At 47.2% G+C, this 26,643-nt stretch overlaps 1 protein-coding gene across 1 annotated transcript in view; it reads right to left on the bottom strand.

Moving 5' to 3' along the window:
- LOC144773099 (E3 ubiquitin-protein ligase TRIM39-like) overlaps positions 1 to 26,643 on the bottom strand; it is a 120,731-nt gene that overhangs the window by 25,811 nt on the left and 68,277 nt on the right. The window contains exons 3-4 of the mRNA XM_078657919.1: positions 16,968 to 17,198; positions 13,551 to 13,573 (exon numbers count right to left, since the gene is read on the bottom strand). Of these exons, the coding sequence (XP_078514045.1) occupies positions 13,551 to 13,573; positions 16,968 to 17,198 (254 nt within the window). The remainder of the gene's footprint in view (positions 1 to 13,550; positions 13,574 to 16,967; positions 17,199 to 26,643) is intronic.

The following is a 26,643-nucleotide window of genomic DNA, read 5'->3' as shown; positions in this document are numbered from 1 at the left end:
CACACACAGCCCAACACACACAGAGCCCAACACACACAGAGCCCAAAACACACACAGCCCAAAACACACAGAGCCCAAAACACACACAGCCCAAAACACACAGAGCCCAAAACACACAGAGCCCAAAACACACACACACAGAGCCCAAAACACACACACAGAGCCCAACACACACACACAGCCCAACACACACACACAGCCCAACACACACACACAGCCCAACACACACACACAGCCCAACACACACATGCACACACACAGAGAGCCCACACACACAGAGCCCAACACACACACACAGCGTTATCCAAGCTGCGGGCCGGGGGTCACATAAGTTCCTCCTCCCCGGGATCCTGCGTGCGGGGCAATCACAGAGCTCGCAATCCAGGAAATGATAAGGGAAAGCTCGGCTGAGCCAGCACCCGGGGCGCGGGAAGGCGCTGCGCGGGCAGACGGGGCAGTCAGCTCATCGGATCCAGTTCAGGGGCTGCCCGGGGAAATCTCAGCGCAGCCTTCCCTGGCAGCGCCGCCCAGCCAGCGCCAAGAAGCCAAACAACAATCCACACAAACAGTGACAAACTGTGCCTGCCCCCGGCGCCAGCGACCAGGAGAGACTCAGCGCCGGCTCGGGCCCTGCAGGGCAGAGGGACGCGTGCGGTACTCGCTGCACCCAGGGCTGCTGCACCTTCCTACCCGCCTCCTGCCCCTCCTCCTTGCACTCCCCTCTCCGGTGCGTGGTGCGCTCCAAGCTCCGCAGGAAGGACAGCGACAGCAGGTCCCCCTCAGAGCTGCAGTTACAATCTCCCCAGTAACATGGCGGCCGGCCTGAGGAGCGGGAGAGGGAGGGAGTGAGATGGGCTGCCACGGAGTGGGAGGGAGGGAGCGGGTCAAAGGGAAAGTGCAGGTTAGGGTGACCATTATAAAAATAAGTTTAATTTAGATTGATTCTATGTAAATTTAAATTTGGAATAGATCACCCCCCCCCGGGCGTTCCTCAAACACCGTTAAACGTAAAACTATAATAACATAGGTCACACGTGAGAACAGCAAAACTGCACACCTTCGAACACATTTGCTGTTGTCGGTCGATCGAAGACTGGGTGACGTATAGGTTCACAAAGAGTGTTTAACAAAAGTCAAAAGGAAGCCCACGGAGACATATATAACTTAACACCACAGTACAAACAAGCATCACTAGAGGGCAGATACTTACCCTCGGTAGCTCCTGCAGGAAATCGGACCACGTCATAACAACAACCATCTTTCTCCGAGGTCAAGAAGAAATGCCTCGGAGAAACGCGCCGTGATTTTCAGACTGGGGGCGTGTTTTTCTTTCTCTCCTCTTCCCATTGGCTGGAATGTAAAATTACAGCCAATGGGAAGAGGAGAGAAAGAACTAAAAAAACACGCCCCTCAATCCCAAAAACACAAGGCTTAAATGGACAGATGCCCCTCTCCTCCAATGGCTGGCCTTCGTTTAGGAAGCCAGCCAATTGAGAAGAGAGGCGGGTTCAAGCCCCACACTGAAAAACGTAAGATCTCGCCGGCCAGACTGCGCAAGCGCAGCATACGCAGGCCGAGACCTAAAAAGGTGCACATTCTGTAGGTGTGATACTCATGGTTGGCTGTGTAAGCTCTATCTTGAGATATTAAAATACAAGGGTCTCTTTGAGGATTAAACAGTCTTATTGCAAGTAGTAAAGCAGTCATAAGTGATATTTCTAGGGCCACTGATTTTGTATTTATACCCTTAATAATAAACCTATACATTAGAAAAGGGGACGGCATTGCATGCATCTACTGCTCAGACCTCCTTGTCACAACTCCATGCAGATCCCACAGACTCCTGTGAATATCTTGCTCTCTCCATTAGTAACAACACTACTCAGTTATTCAAATTGCACATCTTCTACCACCCCCAGGCAAAATCGACACTTTCACGGATCTCCTCGTGGAAATCATCACTGCTAAGGTCTCCCCTACTCCAATGACATTTTCCTCTGTGACTTTAACGTGCATTGGAATACCCCAATGACTCCCAGGTAAACCCTGTCTAAGTCTTCCTCGCTGACCAATCACTCACCCAGGCATGCACCCTGCCTACCCACACAAAAGGCGCCACTTTGGATAATCGCTAAGGCATCGGCGGTCAGGCTGAATTCAATAGAACCATGCGAGTGGTCAGACAACCACGCCACCACCTTCACAATACCCGACTCCTGCCTGAAAAGACTTGGGCAACTGGTGAAACTAAAATGCTGGCTCAGAGACACCAAGAGACTTGACCTTGAGAAGCTGACAGCAAGCTGCGAGAATAACCTTCACCACCCCACCCCCAAATCTATCTAAGGTCAACGACCTCACAGAGCACTACAATTCGACTATGACTAACATATTGGATGATCTGGCCCCATTAAAGCTCAAAAGGTCCCAACTCAAAGACAAAAAACCCTGGATCAGAGGACCGCTCAATAGCGAAATGAGAGCTCTCCGACTCAAAGAAAAAAACTGAAGACAGCACCCCTCAGCCTCCCAACTTAAACTTCTCCGTCAGACCAGAATTACTTACAATAAGAATATCTTCAGGTTCAAAAAAAGAGTTCTTCAAATCAGAACTGGAAAATGCCATGAACAGACCCCGCAAACTCTTCGAAATAGTCAAACTTCAATCAAACAAACTAGCGAAAGAAACCACTAAATCTCTAAAAACCTGCGATGAGTTCTCCTCCTTCACAACCAAAATCAACTTGCTAGGTAACAAACTCAATTCTACCTCAAATTTCCCTCCCCCTCCTACTGGGACCCAGGAGTCAATCAATCAATTAGAGTACTTGTAGAGCGCGCTACTTACCCGTGAGGGTCCCAAGGCGCTGAGGGGAGGGGGGGGTGCTGCTACTGCTCGAAGAGCCAGGTCTTGAGGAGTCTTCTGAAGGCGAGTAGGTCTTGGGTCCGTCGTATGTGGGTAGGGAGGGTGTTCCAGGTCTTGGCGTGAGGTAGGAGAAGGATCTGCCACCGGAGGTCGTTCGTTGGATGCGGGGGACAGCGGCGAGTGCGAGACCCATCCCTCCTCTCGTCCCCTCCAAGCAACACCCTAAAACAAGGCTCACTGGTCCAACTTCGAATTTTATGATGACCAGCCCAGCTATCCTATCCTCCTTAAAACCAAACACCCACTTCAACAACCCTCTCCCCGCCAACTGCTTGGTAGTGACCTCCACACTCATCGTTCCCATCTGGACTACAAATATCAATGCGTCCCTTCTTCAAGGGTCCATACCCGACTCCCTGAAAACCGGGCAAGTCATCCCCATCCTAAAAAACCCACTCTGAATCCAGAAATTCCAGACAGCTTTAGACCAATTTTGAATATTCCTCTTCTTGCGAAAGGCAATTTCTAATCTGGGTTCAGGCCTGGGCACAGCACTGAAACTACTATTCTTCACATCGTAGACGATGCTCTCCTAGCCCTTGACCAAGGCAAACCCTGTCTCTTGTTCCTTCTGAATCTCTCCTCAGCATTCGACACAGTTAACAACGCGAAACTGCGTGAACGCCTTGAACACAGGATGGGTCCAGGAGGCACTATCATCAAATGGTTTGCTTCCTTCCTTCAGAACCGCGCCCAGGGATTCTCAGTCAACAACAACCTATGTGCTCCTTCCCCCATCTCCATCGATCCCTAAAGGCTCTACTCTGTCCCCCCACCCTCTTCAATCTCTACCTTGAACCATTAGCTGAAATTCTTTGCACGTCCAACATCCCCTTCCACATGTACGCCGATGATACTTGGATATACATCAAAATCTCTTCTCTTGAGGTTACCCATCTGAATAATGACCTGAAACGGACTGTTCAATGGCTCGCCAACAACCAGCTCAAACTGAATGCCCAAAAAGAGGAGTTCCTTCTCATCTCCCCCCCCCCCCCAAAAAAAAATCCAGTGACATCCTGGTATGGATTAATTCGATCACAGCACTCAACTGCACACAGACCAAAGTGGATTCTGCCAAATCTCTTGAGATAACCTTGGACAGCACCTGAATATACGTGAACACATCAACTCAACGGCCAAGACTGCCAGGTTCCATCTGAGCTACTTGAGAAAACTGAAACCTTTCCTTGAAACCGCTGACCTAAAAACCACAGTTCAGGAATTAGTCATCGCCAGAATTGAATACGTCTACTCTACCGTATCTGGCCCACCAAAGACCTCAACGGCCCCTCTAAAAAGCTTGCCTCAACGCAGCAGCCACACTCCTATCTGATTAAAAAAAATTGACCACGTTTCACCACATCTGAAGACCTTGAACTGACTTCCTCTTGAAGGCAGAATCTAGTTCAAGTTGGCCTGCATAACTCACAAAGCCTTGTACACAAACTCCCTGGCATATCTTGCTCAGAAAATTGTGATATCTGGGAGATCCAGAAATTTCTGGTCCGCCAGAGACCGTGTGCTCCAACCACCCGACTTCCGCAATAAAAAAACACATAAACGAGCGTTCTTTGGTGCTGCACCAAGAATCTGGAACTCGCTACCTACCTCCACCAGAGGAATACCTTCTCTGCTGCTCTTCAAAAAGGAAGCAAAAACCTTCCTAATGAGCAAATTCATCCAAAAATTCTCCTCCTTTGCCCATACCACCTTTTTCATGGATTTGTTTCTGTGCATAATCTTCCATCTTGCTTGTCCCTCTCCGTGCACCAATTCTCACTCCTCCTAATGTTCTGCCGGTTCTCTTTGCCTTTTACTATCACTAGTATACATTTGCTGGTTTCCTCTTTTTATTGATGACATGTCGCTCGCTGATTTTGGTACTGTAATGTTTATTGTACATAACTCTGGCTTTGTCCTACTGTAGTCAATTCCCTAGCCCCCTTCCTTTTATTTTGCCTTTGCTTTTCCTGTACGTAACATGTTTATTCCTGTAAAGCGCTGTATTGCTTTGCCCACTTGCGTAATCTGAACTTACGCACACCACTTACTCACGCAGAAACTCCAACGCTCCTTTGGAGGTAAAATGAGTCTTTTTGTCAAAGAAGTTTTTCTTAATTTTTCAACATAGACTCAAGGCACAATTCGCCCATTATCCCACGAAGGGGAGAGCTGGTCACTAGCAAAAGCGATGGTGCATAAAAAAGAAGAACCCTGTTGTACTTGTCAGTGCACCCCAATCACAATTCGTAGCTCAACTGAGGGATACAGATTCTAAAGCTTATTGGTACATAGCTCAAACATTCCGAGCAGGAGTGTCAGTGTGGGCTTGCGTCAGCTCCGTCGTCGTCTCTGCAAGAGACAGTGTCCTGTGCAGGTCCATCATCGAACAAAGTTCCAGTGGGTGTGGGTATAGCGGGACTTTCTCCCTGAGGCCAAAAGTTAAGTCAAAGCTAGGAATCACAAGAGTCAAACAACTGAACAAAACCCCCCTCCCCCTCCCCCCACCCCTACCCTGGTGGTGGCCTCTATATCCTGGCCCGGGTCCGCCAATGTGGAGCCTACTTAGAGTTGGAAGAGATGTAGGGTCATAACTGTGGCGGGACAAACTGCTGATGAAAGACCCCGTGAGAGGAAGGAGACCAGCGGACCCCACCTAAACTCGAAGTTCTTGAAGTCTTCCTTAAATATATCCGACATACGTTCCAGGCTGAGCAACTTCCAGAGGCGGGAGTGCCACAAGGACATTACTGGCGCCTCCCTCCTCTTCCATGCTGCCGCAATAGTGGTCTTGGCCGCCCCAATACACAGCCACATGATTCTTTTATCCGCCCTAGTTTGGTGTTCTAACATAGGATCACGGATGCCCAAAAGTGTTTCAGCCATGGATGTCGGGATGAGATACCCCAGCATGTCCTTCACCTGAGCTAAGATTTCCTCCCAAAAAGGCCTGATGGTGGGGCAGTCCCACCAAATGTGTTGGAAATCTCCGAGCAGTCCACACCCTCGCCAACATCTATCTGATGAACCCGGGAAGATTCGAGCTAGCTTGGATGGATACAAGTACCAGTCCATCATTGTCTTCAAGTGTGCTTCTCGCAGATCTGTGGATTGGTTAAATTTAAAAATGTCAGACCACAAATGAGCCCATTCTTCGTCAGTAATGTCCCGTTGGGCCAGCCCTTCCCATATAGACATGTATCGCGGCTGGGGAGAGTGTGTAGTGGAGAGCAGAAGTTTGTACAGAAATGATATTGCCCCCTTCATGGATGAGGATTTAACAAGGAAGGTCTCAAATTTAGTAAGGGAACGGGTAGCCCCCTCTCGGATCTGGGGGCCTAAGGCCCAATGCAGTAACTGGGTATAGTGATAGCGCTCAGAGTCTCCTACCCCGTAGTCTCTCTTACAGTTTTCGAATGTAAGTGGGTCATAGTTGTTGAACAAGTTGGTCAACGCCAGGCACCCCCCCCTCCTGCCAGCAGTCAAAGGGTCCCTCCTGAAGAGCCGGAGGAAACGCTGCATTGAAGTCTAGTGGTGTAAAGTGTGAAGGGAATGTAGACCAGCTTTCATCTTTCGTCACAGAATCCCAGACTCGTAAGGTGGTACGCGTAGGGGTGCTAAGATATGCGTTTTTGGGTCTGTCTTGTTTTGCACGCCAGATTAGGTCCCAAATCGTTCTTCCCGCTACACTGCGGTCCATATGGAGAAAGTGTTTCTCGGATTCTTTCTGTGACCATTCAACCAGAATCCTAAGTTGCGCTGCTTTATAGTAGAGCTGGATATCAGGGAGACCTACCTCCCCCCCCCGCCCCCCCGTTGGGAGCGGCGCAGCAGGAAGAATGAGAAGCGAGCACGCCCTTCTTGCCAGATGAAGCGTAGGATCATTGCTTTTACACGCCTAAAGAAGTCCCCTTGCAGTAATATTGGGAGCGCCTGGAATAGATAAAATAACTTAGGGAGAAGGGTCATCTTGATTGCATGGACACGGCCCAGCCAGGATAGCAAGAGAGGCTTCCATCTCGTGAGCTCCGCCTGAATGCGGGTGATAGTGGGTGGGAAGTTGGCTGCGTATAGTTTCCCTACTGTCGGCATCAGTTGGACACCCAGATATTGGATAGAGGAGGAGGCCAACTGCAAAGGCGTCAGTGATGGAAGGTGATGGACCTCCTTCTGCGAAAGGGTGAGATTAAGTATATAAGATTTATCCAGATTAATTTTGAAGCCTGCAGTCTCCTCAAAACGATCTAGCTCCTTCTGTAGGTGCGGGAGAGACACCGTCGGGTTTGACAGAGATAAGAGGACATCGTCAGCAAAAAGAGAGATCTTATGGGATTCCCCGGTGAAGGGGAGGCCCTCAATCCCAGGGTGTTCTCTGACAGCAATTGCTAGTGGTTCTATACTAAGGGCGAACAACAGGGGGGACAGGGGGCATCCCTGCCTAGTCCCTCTGGAGTGCGTAAAGGGGGAAGACTGCACGGCATTAACCGATACTTTAGACCGTGGGTTCCCATAGTTAGCCCGGATCATGTTTATGAACTGTGGGGAGAAGCCAAACGCCGAAAGTGTGGAGAATAGGAACCTCCAGTCGACGCGTTTGAACGCCTTTTCGGCGTCCAACCCGATCAGAACTGCAGGGATCTTACATTTGTTGGCCTTTTCGATCAAGTGGACAATGTGGCGGGTGTTGTCATGAGTTTGGCGTCCCGCAATGAAGCCAGACTGGTCTGGGTGGATAAGAAGCGGCATAAGGTCGTTCAGTCTCTTAGCCAGAATAGAAGAGTATAGTTTTGCGTCTATGTTCAAGAGGGCAATAGGTCTGTAGGAGGCGCAGCGCGAGGGGTCCTTCCCTGGCTTGGGAATCACCGATGTCACCACCTCGGACATGAAACCAGTCGTGTCCCCGTCTGCGGCCATTCTATTAAAAAGCCTAACTAGGTGGTGACCGATGTCAGAGGAGAATGTCTTGTAGAAAGTCGTGGTGTAACCGTCCGCGCCTGGCGCCTTATGGGATTTCAATGCTTTAATAGCAGAGGTAACCTCGTCAAGGGTGATCGGAGCTATAAGCTCTTCATTCCAAGCGGGGGAGACCTGAGGGATGGGCAGGTTCTTAAGGAAGTCCTGCTGTCTGTCAACATCCAGAGTGTCTGCAGAGTATAGGGTCTTGTAAAACTCCCCAAAAAGGTCCACCTTATCCTCGTCTCTATGGACGATGTCCCCTGAGGGATCTTGAATGCCACCTATATACTCTCTTTCCCGTTTATCTTTTAGTTGCCTGGCGAGGTGTTTCCCTATTTTATTGCCTTGAGTATAAGAAAGATTACGCAACTTAAGAAGAGTGAACTCTGCCCTATTATTGTAGATAGCCCGGAGTTTACCCCTGATCGCCGTGAGTTTGCGTAGTGTCTGTCTGGTGGGTGAGAGCTTGTGAGTTTGTTCAATGTTCGATAGTTCCGCCTCGAGTAATTCCCTCTCCTTGGCCCGTTGTCTATTCAGAGCTGTGTTGAGTGCGATGCACTTGCCCCGCAGCACGGCCTTAAAGGAGTTCCACGTATTATATTCAGATGTGTCTTCCGGCCTGTTAACGGAAAAAAATTCTTTGATAGTCTCCCTGAGTTGGGTACAGGATTCCTTGTCCCTCGCTAATGACGCCGGGAAGTACCACCGAGCAGGAGACGGGGCATTACCAAACCAGGAAAAACATACAGAGTATAAACTATGATCCGAGACGGATATGGGGAATATCTTCGCCTTCTTGAAGTTGCCCTGTAGGAACTGGCTGGCGAAGATGTAGTCCAGCCGGGAGTAGGAGTGATGAACATGTGAAAAGAAGGTATAGTCCCGGGTCTGGGGGTAGAGAGCGCGCCAGGTGTCCAGCAGCCCTAGGTCTTGAATATGTCTCTGAGTGTCAACGGAAAAAGAGCCCAAGTCAGAGCGGCGAGTATGTATGCTATCAAAATCTGGGTGCCATACTAAGTTAAAGTCCCCCATAAGAACCAGAGGCCCCTCGGCAAAATCCGTTACCTTACCCAGGAGAGTTTGCAGGAAGCCCTTATGCCCAGTGTTAGGGGCGTAGAGTGCCACAAAGGTGCACAGCTTCCCTTTCAGTCGCCCTTTGACCATAATCCAACGTCTGTCCCTGTCGCTCTGCACCCCTATGGGCTGGAACTGAGTAGTAGACCTAAATAAAAGTGCCACCCCCCTATGCTTGGTAGTGGCTGAAGACTTCTAAATTAGGGGGTTTTGCTTGTGTTTTAGACGAGAGTCCTCAGTCTTAAGTAAGTGTGTTTCCTGAAGGGCAACTATGTCCAGGTGAGGATCTAGTATATACTTCCATACTTTCTGGCGTTTGAGGGGAGTTAAGCCCCTTGACATTCCAAGTACCTACGGTAATCGGCATTGCAATGCGGGACCCATGTACCTCCTCTTTGACAGTCTAACCAATATGCCCCAAACGACCACCGTGTTAACTCCCCAATCCCTCACCCATGGGTGCAGGAAGAGACCCGGGTGACTTAAAGTGCCTAGATTCTCCCAAAGATTGTCAAAGCTGAGACCACCACTGCCCCTCTCCCCCCCCCCTCTCTCCCCACGACCCCATGCACAAATCCTGACAGGAAAGATCAAAACAGTACAGTCACCACCATCCCTCCCACCCCACCGCCCAACCCCCGCAAAACTCAACGAAACAAGAAACCAAATTAATACTCTAAAACCATTGGTCTGTCGTAGCGTGGGGCAAATCTGCCCCGCATGGACTCGTGGGGGCAACGGGTCCTGGGACCCAGTCCGCACAGCACTGTAGCGATATCTCAATAAGGAATCTACGAAACATAAGGCACTCACAGTTTGTCCCAGACACTGCAGCTGCAAACACCCATCCTAGCGTGCAAGTCCCCGGTTGCCCCGGCACAAACCAGACTGAGAGGAAGGGCAATCTAGCTCGCCACCTCTACGAGAGGGTAAAGCTTAGGGCTGTGTCACTGATACCTGTGTGGTAGACAAACCCCGTGACATCACCTCATCTTCAGCGTTTCCCCCTTCTTGTGTTCTGCGACCAGGCCGAGCTGGAAGCCGCACCCCCTGGAGGGTCGCCAGGAGAACCAGACGAGGAGTCTCCCTCTTCCGTCGGTAAGCCCAGGAGGTGCAGGCCATCCTTCAAGTCAGTGATGTGGCGCCGCTTGTTATGGAGTTCGAAACTGAGGCCGAAAGGATATGTCCACCGGTATTTGATCCCGTCTTCCTGGAGTTTGGTAGTAATAGGCCGCAGCGTCTGTCTGCGTTCCAGCGTAGAAGGAGCGACATCCTGGAAGATGGCGCAAGAGAAATTCTGAAAGGCGATGGACTCCTTTGCCCTAGCTGCTTGTAAGACCGCCTCCTTGGTTTTATAAGAGTGGAATTTTGCCAGGATATCACGAGGCCTCCTCCGTTCGCCCCTCTAGGGGGGCCTACTCTGTGTACTCTATCCTGTTTTATCTTGAGCACCGTGGGGCTCAGGACTTCCGCAAAGAGGCCCTCCAAAAAGGCCTCCAGGTCTGGCCCCTCTGCGCCCTCTTCCAGGTCTTTGACGCGAATGTTCTTCCCGCCGAGCGCGGTTTTCCAGGTCTTCAGATTTCAGCTGCGCTTTCTGGAGCGGTTCTTTAAGGGATTGGATGTCCACCTGACACTCACCCACCGCTTGCTTGTGCTCTTGGTGTTGTGTTTCTAAATCGAGAACTCTGGTGCCCACGGAGTCCACATCATTTTGGAGAGAGGCTAAGCGTTCCGACAAATCCAAGCGTAGTTGGTCAATAGAAGATTTAATGTCCTGATGAATCTCATTGCGCAGTTCAGATTTGAATTTCTTAAACATGGATAGGAGATCCGCTTTGGAAATGGCCATGGCGGTCTTCTCAGTATTGCCTCTGAGAGCCAGCCGATTATCAGTGGTAGTAAAAAAGTCCGATACCTTGCCAGTTCCCTTGTTTGCGCCTTTCTTCGGAGGCATAAGGAAGTGTACCCACACCACTCGGCCGCCTCTTAATTTGGTGGAGCACCCCCTCTACATTGAACGTAGGTTCAGGAGGAGGCCTGTAGTGCAGCAGGGAACAGCGATGCGCAGACTCCCCTCAGACTGAGAAACGCAACATCAGGACTAACCTCCACCGGAGTCTGTATGCGCCTCTCCGCACCGTCGCGATGGCGTGGGGGGGGGGATCTTTCTAGGCGCGCGGCCTCCAGGTTCCAGCCTATGTAGCCCTCCTCAGCCTTCCCTCGTTGCAGTAGTTGCCTGGCAAAGTCTCGGACATCTCCAACTGGGTCTATCAGCCCTTTCGCTGTCTGTGGTTCACGTTTCTCATCGCCCCACTGCTGGTACTCTGTTGGGGCAGCTCCAGGCCCGCAGGGGTGAGCCCGGAGCCCCACGAGGTCCGCCGCCATCTCAGGGTGTCCCACCGGCCGCCATCTTGAGGTCAGGCAACCGGTTTGTCTGCCTCCGGAGCGTTTTTAGAGAAAGTGCAGGCCTGTGCAGACGCCAGGGACTCACCCTCCAGTCCTCCACTGCCTCCGTGGCGCCAGCGCTCCCCTCAGCCGCCACAGAGACTGCCGATCGGTGCCCCTGGCTGTCTCGCCGGATTACGTGCTGGCCGCCATCTTGAGCCCGGGGCCGCTCGCCGCCCCTGTATCCAGCAATCCAAAGCTCCCGGGGCCCAAATAGTTCCTCAAAGTGCCACTCTTTTATGCCTCAGGACTTCCGCCGTCTGGGGATAGTCCGCAGTAGCGATTCCATGCAGTTTCGCCGCCAGTTTGGCTCGCCAAGCGCTGCGCGGACCGGGAGCCGAAGCAGGTCACGTCTGCTCAGCCATCTTGCCCGGCCACGCCCCCGTAAAATTAGTTTTATTAATATTGTAGGCAAAGGCAATAAGTCACTGAAGCTAATAAATTCTTAGGCACTGAGTGAAAGGCAAAAGACAATGAATACACCACACTATATACATAAATATGAAACTGTGAATACAGGTATATAAACAGTTAATGTACAAAGCACCTCACCAGATTCATTTGCAGCACAGCATGAGACTTCAACATCCCTGGCCAAGCAATGAACACCAAGTCGGGAACCCGTAGACCGGGGCTCAGGGAGTAATCTCTTCGGGCACCAAAGTTGTCCCACGGGTGCGTCCACTCCAAGACTGAGTTCCAGAGCACCACCCCACAGACACCGCTTTTTATAGTTTAAATCAACCTGTTCGAGAAGCCTCTAGCAGGCGCTCTCGCCCATCTATTCACAGGTGCTGGCCCCATCTCTGCATCAGACCCGCCCAGACAGACCTGGCCAGATTCTGTTTGTGCTGTGCCGAGGCAAAATACATTCCTTTCCCTATCTACGGCCATGGAGCTTTGCACGGCCATCCTTCCTCTGTCCTAGAGATAAGTATGGAATGTACGAAAATACACTGAAGGTACAACATAACCTCACGAGGCATCCTCACGAGATTCCTCGAAACCCACTTGTACTGGTTTACGTGAAAAACATGTTTATGTTACTGCTAAAGTGTAACTACAGGGCAAGGCAGCACAAAATGGAAGTGCGATTAAATAAAATGGAAGATCAGAGCATTGCATGGAATCGAGGTCAACATGCAATTTAGCACGTGTTAAATGGCAAATGTACTACAAGATCAGAGCATTGCATGGAATCGAGGTCAACATGTAATTTAGCACGTGTAAAATGGCAAATGTACTACAAGCGCTCTGATACCCCAATGGGTCATGTTTGCGCTATATAAAACCTTTAAAAAAAAGATAAATAAATAGAAAAATTGCTGTGAATTATAAAAAGAAGGGCCTATGGGATATTTGGGTTTGCAGAGGAATCAGAAGTTAGGAAAAACGTTATAAATTTCAGATGCCGCCATGTTAACACTCTGTGGGTGACATGTGCGTCCAAGGCAATTCCTGAATTGCAGAAAGTATGTAGAATGTATTATCTGGAAAAAAAGTTTTGGTCCTTAATTTACAGTGCTGCATGAGCAGTTTATAATGTTAGAGAGATGACCATTTCTCCACATTAGTCTAGAATCTTGGGGCTAACTGAATGCAAGCTTATTAAAGGGTGAGGCGAGTTACTGTGGACGGGGTAAGGTTTTCTGAAAAGTCCAATGATATTTCTAAGCACTAGAGGGGCATTCGAGGATTGGCATGGGTGTTAGCAAGTTTAAAGGACTTTTTCAAATATTCTGAATTTAAGGAAAGAAACGTTGAGTGGGTTTTACATGGATGTCATTGAGTTTTATGTGGGCTTGTGGAGCTTTCCTAGGACTCAATATAATACAGAAGTTTTCTGAGGGATTATAGAAGTTTTCTGAGGACCCAACTCATTTTCTGAGGACCTTGTGCACACATGAATGACTAATGTTCTCTTCCATTACACCAAGGGTTTCAAATAATAGATAAAACGCATACATATTGATTTGGGATTTTCAAGCGAAAGGAGTGGTTCTAACAACCTGAGATATGCTACTTAAATATGTATGAAGTGCTCTTATCATATTTCATAAGAAAGAGAGGATCTGTGTGACCGCAGCAGTGGCCTTTGTACAGCCAACCTGCTTTAAACAGACAGAACACAATAAACCAGCCTTACCTGCTTAGAATGCTTCTGACATCCTGCAAAACAGAGGGAAACACAAGAGAATCAGTTTCCACAGAAGATGATAAATTATGAAAAGTCATGAGTCTAAAAGAGGTTGAGAAATTCAATCTTTGTTAAATACTTGTAACTATTTTTACTGAGGGAACATTGGCCACCACTCCCAAGCCTCCTTACACAGTCTATGATAGTCTAATAGGGTCACGCCTCCCAGCATAGTCTCAGATATTCTGACGGGGGTCACGTGACGCACTGCAATCTGACCACAGTCTGATACGCTGAATTGGGTCACAAGACATAGCACGGTTTGATATTCTGAATGGAGTCACACTGCAAAGCACAAGCCAATATCCTCAATGATGTTACATGATACCTGTTTGAAATCTTTTTTTTTTATTTCAAAGTATTTTATTATTATTTATTTTATAAGCAAAGACATTAGCATTTCTGTTACAAGGTTAGCCATTCGTAGTTTGTACAACACTGTTAACATGTACTTCGAAATATATGCTTAGCTAACCCCACCTGGCGTGATTTAATGAAAACAAGAAAAAGGGTGATAGAAAGAAAAACAAAAAGAAAGGGGTGAAGGGAGGACACAAGTTATCAGGTCTAGTAACAACTTCCTAACGTTTGATACACACAGTTTCACGGTGTGGTGTTGACCAAGACTTTTTGAAATTACCAAAATGATATGTATAATAATCTTACTTAGTAGGGATTATTTCAGCCAGCCCTCGTCATCTATTGGTTTGCTGTTGTGTCATTTAAATTTTTCTTTATCCCGCTACAGCATACAGCAGTTCACCCATTGGCAGGGGGTGGCTCCTCCGCTAAATCAGAGCGCATCTGAGCGCACCAATCAGAACGCTACAATGCAGCGTTGCGATTGGCTCAGGAAAACTTAGGGGAACCAATCCATCGCAGCGTTGTCATTGGCTTAGGGAGCCTGGGTGCTCCCCCTGCAACAAAGAGAGGCGGCGGCGGCTGGCAACGCGACCAGCAGGTACGTTTTTAATTTTTTTTTACTTTCTACCCCCACCTTTGTCACCCCCCACCACTGTTCCTTACCAGCCACCCCTGCCCATTGGATAATTTGACAGGGAGTGATGGTGTTCTGCTTTTTCACAAGGAGCACATCCACCCACAAATAATTTCCCTTTAGTGACAGAGCTTTTCAGACCCAAAAAATATGTTTTCTTCTTGCATCTAAATTTCTTTAAATAGATGAGGGTCTGGCCGCTTCGCCAACAATAATGTTTGGCAAAACTCATCACAAATCAAAACAAGGACTGACAAAGCCAAAAGGCTGGCAGCCATCACCAGACCTACTGGCATTGTAAATACCTGTGTTTTTTTAATGTATGTCATCCTCTGTCCCTGAACCACTTCATGTTCTCATCTCCCTTTCCTTACCTCATGACTTTCTCCACAATCTATCTCTGCTATAGGCTGCCTCCTTATTTGCCTCATAACACCTTCAATGCTACAGGAAATTTTCCTCCTGTGCTGAATGATCTGTAAATCCATTGTTCATGACTAGCTCAGCTCGTCATAAGCACACGACCAGTGTACTGCATGACGAGCTGAGCTCGTCATGAGCATCGAAGGGGTTATATAAACTTTATCAATCCAATCCTTTTCTTGACACCATACTTTAGCACTTATTTTCCATACCTTAACCATCATTTACAAGCTTCTTTGCACTGCCTTCCATAGTCGCCCCCCATGTCCTTCTATTTCACCCCACCCCCTTGTACGCAAAATGCTACTTTTTTTGACACTCGTGTTCTTCTAATGTTAGAGCCATAGTGGCAGTGTAATCCACTTATAGTTTTTTATCCTGGAGACAAGTATAAATCGTTTTTAACACCAGATGTTGGGTATGATACGTGTTCTTGTTCTTTGTACTGCAAAGATTGCTGATCTTGACCATTGTTATAGGGTTATTTTAGTTGTTTTATATATTCGCCATGCCAACTCCATTTGCTATCTGGTAAAATACTACTTGCAAAATAAAAAATAATGCAGCACTGTTTGTGGTATTTTAAATTGAGTCAAATGACAAAAGCACACTATGAATTTCGCAAAATATAATGCTTTTGAAATATTTCCATCCATTAAAAAAAGACACTCTATAAATGTTTTAGGTGTTATCACCCACTGAGAGCCCAGATTGTGTGGCATCCAGGAGTGTTCAACTCCAAGTAACATACTAAATAATGCCCATGTAGAGAAGCGTGGCTCAGTGGTTAGAGGCGGCAGACCCGGAAGCTGAGATCGACCGTGGACCAGGGTTCGATTCCCCGCCTCGGCGGGTCTCGGGCTCAAAATTCCACGGACTCGACAATTCTCGCTCTGGTGCCTACTCAACTCACGGGGTCACACTCTGCGACTCTGGGCAATAGCTTGCTTAATCTCCACTACGGCCCCTCGCGGCGGGATGCCTGGCTTTCACCTTGTGGACACCCTGCCGGGGTTTCTCACAGGGGAATACCAGGACGGGTTCCCTAAGCAAGCGCCGGGACGCTTACGGGCAGCTGTGCGCTTTACAAGTCCAGCACATTTACATTTACATGTACGGTGCAATACCAGAAAATCATGGGGAAAATATTGTCACAAACATATTGAATACAAACATATTGTCATGGTCGTTATATATAGTAAGTATACACTTGGTATACTCAACTCTTTGTATATGACAACATATGTGTGTGTGTGTACATTTTGTTCAAGATGCATCGCTGTGTAGTTAAGAATAGTGAATCTATACTTCTACTTACGAGCATATACTTACCATGACAACATTTTGGTTGGTAATCAGTATTTTGGCTACAATATTTTGTAGCACGATATTTATGTCGGTGATATTCTGACATACCACCATATAGCCCCCTATTTATCGCCCATGTACCATTCTCTAGCATTCTAAATACCTCTTTCTTCACTCCCATGTGTTAGCATGCACCTGATACTATAACATGAACGTGCCTGTAGATTATGAACACATTATTGCCATGCAGGAGCATTGTAGATAGGATTAAAGAGTATGTTGTAATGAATTACTGCACTGCATGCAAAGCTGTATGCACAACTAACCTGTATATTTGGCTGAATTTCTGGCATTCATGTGACACTGTGGGGAGGCTATACATCATACTGTGATGTATTATTTGCATTTAAAGTGTAACTGTAATCACAACCTCCCTGTGCAATGTTATTCTTTTTGGCTCTTAGAATACACAGAGTTGATCTAAACTGGGCCTTGTGATGTTTCTATCAACACAGAAGAGGCCACTATGAATTCACCCTGTCTGGAAATTGAGTGATCATCTCATACATGTAATGGTGCACATGCCACAAGACTCTATTACGTCTTTACTGTATACTATTTACCCAACAATGTCTCACCTTCAGAAGTCCCCATGCAGGCTCCTCAAACCTCTTCTGTATCTCAGTTATCAGGACATTGAGAGAGGTGATTTGATTGGACAGTTTGGCTATATTTGCATTTTCTACTCTGGTAATTTTCTTTTCTATCTCTTCAAGTCTATTGTTCATTGTCTTTTCATTTTCGCTGAGGATCTGGCGCAGTTGTTCAATGTCATATTTAATTTTCTCCTTCTCTTCTTTCAACTTGATCTGCGAACAGCAAAGAAATACTGGTTAGGCTTTGTCAGCATGGTCATCCTTAGGTTGAAGGTCCAGAAAAGGGGGGAGCAAAAGGATATATTTATAAATGAATATATGTATCTGCCCCATGAGCTGCATATCCATTTTATAGTTTGCCTACCATTTCACAATTGCATGTAAAACTACTGCCAACATTCGCTTCTTGCATTCATCGTTGCCAAGTTGTCCTATCACTGAAAGTTTCAGCAAATCCCACTGGCCAAAATAGCTTCAAGATCAAGGTAGTATAGCAGCGCGATTATGTCCACAGTTAGGATGAAAGAGAGCAAACAAAAGGTCTTGATTTACTGGAGTACTGTAAGTGGAATTCCTTGGGGAAATGGTGCAAGGTTGGTTGTAAGAAGATGTTTGTAAAAGTTTCATTGCAAAATATAGGGTCTCTCAAAGGCCAAACTACAAGGAAGAAGTTCTTCAGCTCTAGGCTGTAGGTTTTGTTGGCATAAAGATAGATTCGTGTAGGTTATATGATGTGGGTTTATTCAGCTTAGTTACAAGTTACAGGTAACACCCCACCAGGAGCAGCATTCTTGCTGCTCAGCTCACTCTCTCCAACTGACATTCACATCTCTCTCTCATTCTCCCCCCCATGCCTCCCCCCACCCCCGCAGCAGGGAACTATGGAGAGGATGCACAGCAACCAGGACAAGTCACAACGCATCTCCCTCCCTTGAAGTAACAATTGAAAGTGTAAATAAACAATCAACTAGTCCCATAAATACTCGTTCGATTAAATATCAATCAAAAGGACAAAATATGGAAGGAACAATCAATCAGTCCTATCAATACTAAACTCACAAAACATCTGCAGATACATCCAATTCACCATTACCACACACACAGTACATCCTTAACCCCGAGGAAGGTTACACAACATTAGGGCATAACGCACATGCCCCTACATCCTTAACCCCCTAGGAAGGATACACCACATCACACATACTAACGCATGGTAGAACCAGTGACTTCTCATACCCTCTACAGCATGCATGGCAGGGCCAGCGACATCTTATACGCTCTGTTGCATCCACATAAAACACATGGCAGAAACTGGGACTTAATCACACCCTCAATTGCGCACACATTGGGGACACCCATTACACATTCGCCTCAACCAGATTCTTTTACAGAACACACATCGTCTTGTACTCAAAACACAGTCTCACATCAGGACCAGGGATACTCAAAACACAGTCTCACATCAGGACCAGGGATACTCAAAACACAGTCTCACATCAGGACCAGAGATGCTAATAGAAATCTGCATAGCATACTCGACATAGCATCACCACAGCTTGACAGCATATCTAAATAAATAAGCATTAAATCTAATTGTCATTGAGCAGGTAGCTCAAGCTGGGGAGCGAGATCTCACCCGAACCCAAAATACTTGTTTATGGTGAGCGACCTCTCACCCGAACTCATCGTCAAAGTACCTTTTCTCTCATTCAAATGGATATCATTAACTTAGCCCCCTGTGTAAAGTTGGCGCTCTAGTTCTCACACCACTTGAACTGTAGTCATTAGCCAGGTCGTCTGACACCACTCAAACTGTTCTTATTTGCTAGGTCGGCACTCTTGTCTTCCTCCCAAAACACTTCCTGAACAGATCAGCTATTCCATGACCTCCCTAGAAGAATAAGTAGCGGAGCTACTCAGCAAACCAGACAACAATTCAGAACAAGAAAGCGGCACCATACGGATTCCTCCGTTTTAATATTCCTTTTCCTTCACACTGCCACACCTTGATCAGATCCCTTATGATAAGTCCCAGCATAACAGCACACATGCGCGCAAGCCAACAGCATGATAAGCTTGAAAACTGCTATCACTGTAGATTTCAGGGCACACCCACAAACTGGCGACCATCACTTGCCTGGCTATCTCATGGTGTGCACGCAGAGAATCACTCAAGCACTGTTCCGTTGTGTCTTCTGCTGACTGCAGGATGTCTGTTGAGAAAGATACTGGCTGGCCTTTCAGGGCCTTTTTCTTCTCCTCATAAAAATTCGAATTCTTCTTTGTTTTGGCACCAGACTTTCTCTTGAACTTCTTTTCCGGGTAGATTTGTTTTCCAGTTGTCGCCAGTGTTGTAATGAAGATTGATCCTTGCATGGTATAGGATGTAGGTTTATTCAGCTTAGTTACAAGTAATGCCCCACCAGGAGCAGCATCCTTGCTGCTCAGACCTCCTCTCTCCAACTGACATTCACACCACCCAGGCACTCGTCAACATTCTGTAACCTCACGCACACACACTGGCTGAGCAGCAGGGAACTATGGAGAGGATGCACAGAACCATGACAAGTCACAACATATTTTTGATACCCCGTCTTCTACCACCTTCCTTCCTTCTCACACTCCCATTTGCATCTCCTTGGCTTGCCAACAGGTGTTGAGCCTTGGAAAACTGGTGCTCTCTGCTAGCTCTGGTATCTACATGAGGACTGTGTAAGGGAGACTCGAGAAGTTGATGTCAGTCTCAGTTTGTCAAAGCAGAGGCTGCTGGTGGTAGGTAGGAAGGACATCTCATATGTGGCAGAATGCCTGTGCCCCTGAAATGCCGCAGGCACAGGGTGACCTACCATCCGTAAATTTCACGGACTGTCCGTGAATTTACCATAATGTCCGTTGTCCGAGAAGGAAGTTTCCATGGATGGCATTTGTCCATAATTTTAGCCTTGGTGCTAAAGGACAAGTATTTTCAGAAGTTGAGATGGCTCAGCAGAAGGGAGTGGGGCCTCCTGTGAAGTGGTTCAGTGGGAGGGGAAGCCAGGGGGCCGGGCTGCTTAAAAGAAATGGAAATGCGGGCAAGTAGTTAATCTGCACATGTAAAGGCTGCTTGAATCCGAAATGGGTGTTAATTGCTGACTTTGTTACGCTGCCTGGCGTGAAAGATTTCTTATTTCTGCTGTAACTGCACATGGGGAGGCTTTTCTCGAAATGTTTGCTATATTATATTGGCTCACTGCCCATGCCCCCCCCTTCATTGATCTCCCTGACTTGCTTCTTGTGGCTATCTTGAGTTTCTCGGTTTGGATGTCCTACTTTAAATGAGACAATGAAGTGCTATGTTGTGAACGTGAATGTAAGAAGGCATGCTATCTCACAGATGTTTTATACTAAGGGAAGCAACAAAAAAAAGCTATATTGTTTTGAAAGCAAGTCACAAGCTTAACAGATTAGGACACATACACAATTTTGAAACACCTGAGATGCAATAGGTTTACAGAAGTGCTGCTTTCTTTGCATATTTATTTCTGCATCTAAAAGGTAATGCAAAAAAAGTTTCACCGTCAAGTGCCATTTCTCTACCCGTGGATCCAATATATTTATCTGCCCCATGAGCTGCATATCCATTTTATAGTTTGCCTATGATTTCACTATTGCATGTAAAACTACTGCCAACATTCGCTTCTTTCATTCATCTTTGCCAAGTTGTCCTATCACTGAAAGTTTCAGCAAATCCCACTGGCCAAAATAGCTTCAAGATCAAGGTAGTATAGCAGCGCGTTTATCTCCACAATTAGGATGAAAGAGAGCAAACAAAAGGTCTTGATTTACTGGAGTACTGTAAGTGGAATTCCTTGGGGAAATGGTGCAAGGTTGGTTGTAAGAAGATGTTTGTAAAAGTTTTATTGCAAAATATTAAGAAGGATGCTTTTATCAATTGTTTTATTTTGATAACCGGCATTGCCAAAATATGTGCTAGCTTTGCCATTACCTAGAGCTTCAACATTCTTAATTCCTATGAAATACAACAAACAGACCTGCACAGTTGCTCAAAGCTGCGCGCATACTGAACAAGCATTGGCAGAGCCAATAGGTCTCGCTTTTGGGACCTTTTAAGTAATTAGTTATGCAGCAGAATATCCTTGATGCAACAACACCAACTGTTGCATGGCTAAACACTTATAAACACTCCTCCAAGACAGTGACGCTAAGCAGGATGACCCCGCCCTAACGTCTGGAATACAATGACCAGGGAGAAAGGAGGGATGAAAAATAATTTGTAAGCGTGAGATACAGAGGCAGAAGTGTAAGGTGGATGTATAAAGAGGTATGAGCGTATTTGCCACCATTGAAGTAAAGGAAAGTGGCGATTTAGATAAGCAAATCGGGGGAACGCATTTTCCCCATTGACTTCTATTGAAGCAGAGGCAATTTCAGGCAGGAGACCGTTAAAATGAAATCACAATTTGCTTTAAGAATCAGGATTCTACAGCCTAAAGTGGGTCGATTGGCATGTATGTAGGAGGTGAAATCAAGACCAGGGAGCTTGGGTATCCTTCACTCCAGCATTCAAAAAGCTTTAGGCCCCTGATTTAATTGTTTCAATTTCAGCACTAGGCCAGGGGCATGGGTGGAGTTCGTGATTTGGGCTCAACTTAATGTGAAAGGGTGGGTGGTTGGTCGAGTGAGTGAAAGGGGGATTAGAAGGATGATGGATACAATTGTGGATGGACGGATAAGTGAAAAAATGGATGAATGAAAGGGAAGGTAGGTGGATGAAAGGGTGAATGTGTGGATGAATGGATGGATGGATGAACGGGTGGATCGGTAAGTACACAAATGGATGCAAGGATGGATTAGTGATAGGGATAGTGGGTGGGAATGGATGAGTGAAAGGGAGGGTGGGTGGGAATGGATGAGTGAAAGGGAGGTTGGGTGGGAATGGATGAGTGAAAGGGAGGTTGGGTGGGAATGGATGAGTGAGAGGGTGGGTGGGAATGGATGAATGAAAGGGAGGGTGGGGGGGAATGGATGAGTGAAAGGGAGGGTGGGTGGGAATGGATGAGTGAAAGGGAGGGTGGTGGGAATGGATGAGTGAAAGGAAGGGTGGGAATAGATGAGTGAAAGGGTGGATGGCTGAGTGAAAGGATGGATGGCCGAGTAAAAGAGGGTCGATGGATTGGATGAGTGAAAGGGTGGGTGGATGGATGAGCAAAAGGATGGATGACTGAAAATATGGCTGAATGAGTGAAAGGATGAATGAATTAAAAGGTAAATAAATGAATAAAAGAATTAAAGGGTGGATGGATGATTAAAAGAATGGATGGATGAGTGGAAGGGAGGATGGATGGATGAGTGACAGCACGGATGAGTGAGTGGATGGGTGAATTAAAGGGTATATGGATGGATGAGTGGTTGGGTGGAAGGATGAGAGAAAGGATGGATGATTGGATTGCTGAGTGAAAGGGTAGGTGGATGAGTGAAAGGGAAGATGGCTAGAGTGCAAGGATGAATGTAGTGAAAGGGTATACGTATGGAAGGATGGATGAGTGAAAGGAGTGATGGATGGATAGGCTTGGAGATGGATGCATAGGTTTGGATATAGATGGGTGAATGGACAGAATGGTGAAAGACTGAATGATGGATGAAAGATTAAAGATTAAATACACGACAGAATATAAAGGTGACATTGTGGATATCAGCAAGTAGAGGGAAGGACGAATGGGTAGATGCATGGATGGAATAGACAAGAGAGCTCTTCTGAGGATTGTGGTAATGACTTGTTTAGTTTGCATGGTGCCATAAGATTTTTCGTTCGAAGTGGGGGGATTTTTAATATTTTGGCTACTCGCTTCACTAGGCCCCATCAGTAATTTCCTGAACAGGACGACCAAGATGGCGGGTTACCAGGCTGGGCAGCTCTGTCCCACACCGCAGACTTGTCTGCAGAGCTGGTCTCCTTGTCCACGCTTAAGCGCTTCCATACAAGCCTTCATTATAGAACCTGGCGCCAGGGGAGGGGAGGAGCTTTGGAGCGGATCCAGCGAGCAGCCTCATTCAACGCAGGGCAGAAGAGGAGGCCTGCGGGGGTGGGGGCGGGAGGGCCGGCAGCAAGGCCACTGTCGCACGCAGGCTCCCAATTACAAAGATATTTGGCACACGCTGGCAATTAATGCCAACCTGGCGGAGGATGAATGGAAATCGCACAGCGACCCACAGGGATGAGGTGGCATCTCGGGGGAGTGGGGTGAGGGGAGAGAAAGTGGGTGAGAGGCGACGGCTGACGGTGGGGAAGAGTGTGGGAGTGTGAAGGTGTGAAGAGACCGCTAGAGAAAAGACTGGAACAAGTGAGGCACACAAAGGAGGAAAGGGAACATAAAACATATACAGGAGATAAAACATGATACTAAACTGTTTTCATAGCTGAGAATCACTAAAGCTTTCACAACACTGCTTGGAGACATGTCAGCTAGGGAAACGGAGAGAGGAGGGAGAAAACGGAGCAGGAGAAAGAAGAAAGGCGGGAGGAGGGTAAGATAAGATATGGCGTAAGAGGTAGAATGATAGTGAGGAAAGATAGGGAGGGAGGGAGAAAAGGGGAGGCAAATAAGGGGAGGGGTTGCGTAGCTAGGGAGAGACAAGATAAGGAGAGAAAGAGCTTTCACTCTGTAAACAATTAACAAATCTCGGGCCACATAAATCATGCTTCTAAAAGGGTACAGCGGAGCAGAGCATCAGGGAAACAAGCATGCGAGTGGTGCGTGTGTGCGTGAAAACAAGCAGAGGAGTTCTGTGCGCGCGCTAAAAGAAAAAAAAGCACCACAAGTGCTGCGCGCGATGGCAAAAGTGTAAGCAGGCTGGCGAGTGGTGTGCGATGTGCGAGCACCATGACGAGAGAGGAAAGGCAGATGGCGCCTCTGCTCGTCATTGTGCGTGTAACCACACGCTCTATGCCAGCCAAAAAACTGTGGTAGGACTTTTAAAAGCCCTCTTACTAAATGTCTCGCAGAGCAACGCATGCGCTAGCTCAGGCGAGACCTAAAAAACGTGAAGTGCACGGTATCTCAACCTAATATAAACTTATTTTGACTTGTACTTATGTTGGTTGCCTATTTACTTACTTGTATACTATTGCGCCACCTCCTCTGTGTGTATAAAACGTACCTTTTGTTGCCATATTTTGTCCTGAAGTTTGACCATCTGTCCTGAATTTTTGTCCTGAATTTTGACCCTTCGTCCTGAATTTTTACACTCACCGTCCTGAATTTGCACCCATGCCACTTGGTCACCCTACGAAAGCATGTTCACAGTGGGCAGGAATTTGATGATGGCCTGGGTCTACTGGTGTGAAATGGAATATGTTAGTAAGCATCCTGTACTGCTGCAATTAGTTAGCACTGTGTACTGCTGCAAAGCATCTGAAAGGATGGAAGGCTGAATCTGCTTAGAGAACACAAACCACAATAGATTTAGAGTTCAGAATTTGGAAAGCTACAGCCCCAGAGAATGTAAGTAGAAAGTCCAGTGCAGAGACAGTCTAAGTCCCAGAGACAGGGATTAGTGTAGTGATTGGCTGAACCCACCCGTGAATGAACGACTCGTGAGAATGTGAATGAGATAAGAGCCCAGGAAGTCTCAACACTTGGGTTAGAGAGCAGGAGATACAGAGGAGGATAGCTGCTGCCAAGAAAGAGATAGGATTTCTCGGGATACTTACTTGAGAGGTAGTCACTGTGCGCTTGGGGACAAAGGCCTTACAATACCACAGAATAGAATCGTTTGAGCTATTAGGTGAGGTAAGTCTCTCACTTGCCTCAAATACGTTTTTGGCTTATCAATCAATCAAACCGGATTTATAAAACGCAGTTAATCACCCATGAGGGTACCAGGCACTGAGATCCAAGCTGCTCTGGTGGCTTCAGTTGAATAGCCAGGTCTTGAGTCCCCTTCTGAACTCCTGAAGAGAGAGTGAAGTCCCAAGGTGGAGTGAGAGGCTGTTCCAGCATTTTGCAGCGAGGTAGAAGGAGCATCCTCCACTGTTGTTTCGGAGGATGCGTGGTGTGAACGAGGGAGAGGGAGGCGGAAAGCAGGAGTCTGGAGGGATGGTGGAGGCTCGGGCGATGGTTGAAATATGCTGTTCCACAGTTATGCAGGGCTTGAGGTGTGAGTCAGAATCTTGAATTAGCATCTCTTTTGGACGGGGTGCCAGTGGAGTTTCTTCAGATGATGGGTGATGTGGGTCTGTCTTTGGAGGTAAAGGATGAGTTTGGCCACTAAATTGTGATGAGTATGCAGTCTCTACAGGAGGTGTGTGGTAACTCCTGTGTAGAGTACATTGCTGTAGTCCAGGCGGCTAGCGACATGGGCTTGAGTGACGGCGCGTCTAGTGGAGACAGGGAGCCATTTGAAGATCTTACGCATACGCATCATGAAGAAGCAGGTGCAGGAGACTGCGTTGATCTGGTTCTTCATGGTGAGGGGCTGGTCCAAGATGATGCAGAGGTTCTGGGCGTGGTCTGTGGGGATGGTAGAGGGTCCCAGTTCAACAGGCAACCAGGAGTCATTCCACAGGGAGGTTTGCAGAAAAGGATGAGTGAAAAATAAATCCAAAAGCAACTTGTTGTACGTTTTTGCAGTTGTGAGTTTTATTCACAAGGAGAATTTCCCCCAATCCATCACTGTTAGAATAATCAACACTGTAACAAGTACCAGAGCAGCCCAAAGTAGCCCACGTGTTTTGCTCCCTTATGGCCCATTCGCTTGGGGCTTATTCAAGGCTTATACATACAAGGGAAAATGCAGTTGTCTAGATTCCTTATATATATTTTCCACAATAATCAGTTGCGATGGTAGACTTGGGCTACATTCCATAAAACTCATTGTGAATAAAACTTACAACTGCAAAAATGTACAAGTTGCTTCTGGAACGCCTACATTGTGGAATACACTGAAACTAATGCATTACCAAATACAGTATATGAGAGGGAGGATGCACTCATCCTTTACTACAAATTTTCGAAAGAGGGAAAGGAAGGTCCAAACCTTGAGTATTGACCCACCCGCAACAAAAAGGGTATTCAGTTCCACAGGGAGGTGTTGTTCCCGAAGATCAGTATTTCAGTCTTCTCTGTGTTGAGCTTGAGGCATTCGCTTTGCATCTACTTAGCGATGCTGGTCATGCACAGGTGGATGTTGGCTCTCGTGGTGGAAGGGTCTTTGGATAGAGAGAGGATGAGATGGGTGTTGTCTGCTTAGGACATAATGTTCAATCCGTGTTTTCTGATGATGTTGGTCAGGGGGGTCAAGTGGATGTTAAACAGAAGCATGAACCTTGAGAGACGCAGCAGATGATGTTTTTGGACTCGGAGGTGAAAGGTGGGAGTCGGATTCTCTGTGTTCTTCTAGTGAGGAACGATGCGAACCATTTGAAGGCTTCCTCATGGAGTCCGATCTTATGAAGACTCTTTATCAGGGTGTGGTAGGACACAGGGCCGAAAGCTACTGAGAGGTTGAGAAGGATCAGGGCAGAAGCTTCTCCCCATGGTCTAAGAGCGTTCTGATGTCGTCAGTTGTTGCAATCATAGTGGTTTCTGTGTTGTCGTTCATGCGGAATTCGGTTGGGAAGTGTCCAGGATATCTTTGTTCTCAAGGTATTCCGTGAGTT

Source organism: Lissotriton helveticus, chromosome 1_1 (genome assembly GCF_964261635.1).
Source record: "Lissotriton helveticus chromosome 1_1, aLisHel1.1, whole genome shotgun sequence".
NCBI classification, from domain to species: Eukaryota; Metazoa; Chordata; class Amphibia; order Caudata; family Salamandridae; genus Lissotriton; species Lissotriton helveticus.
Note: the sequence above shows the minus strand (reverse complement) of the source record. Positions and strands in the feature narration are given on the sequence as shown.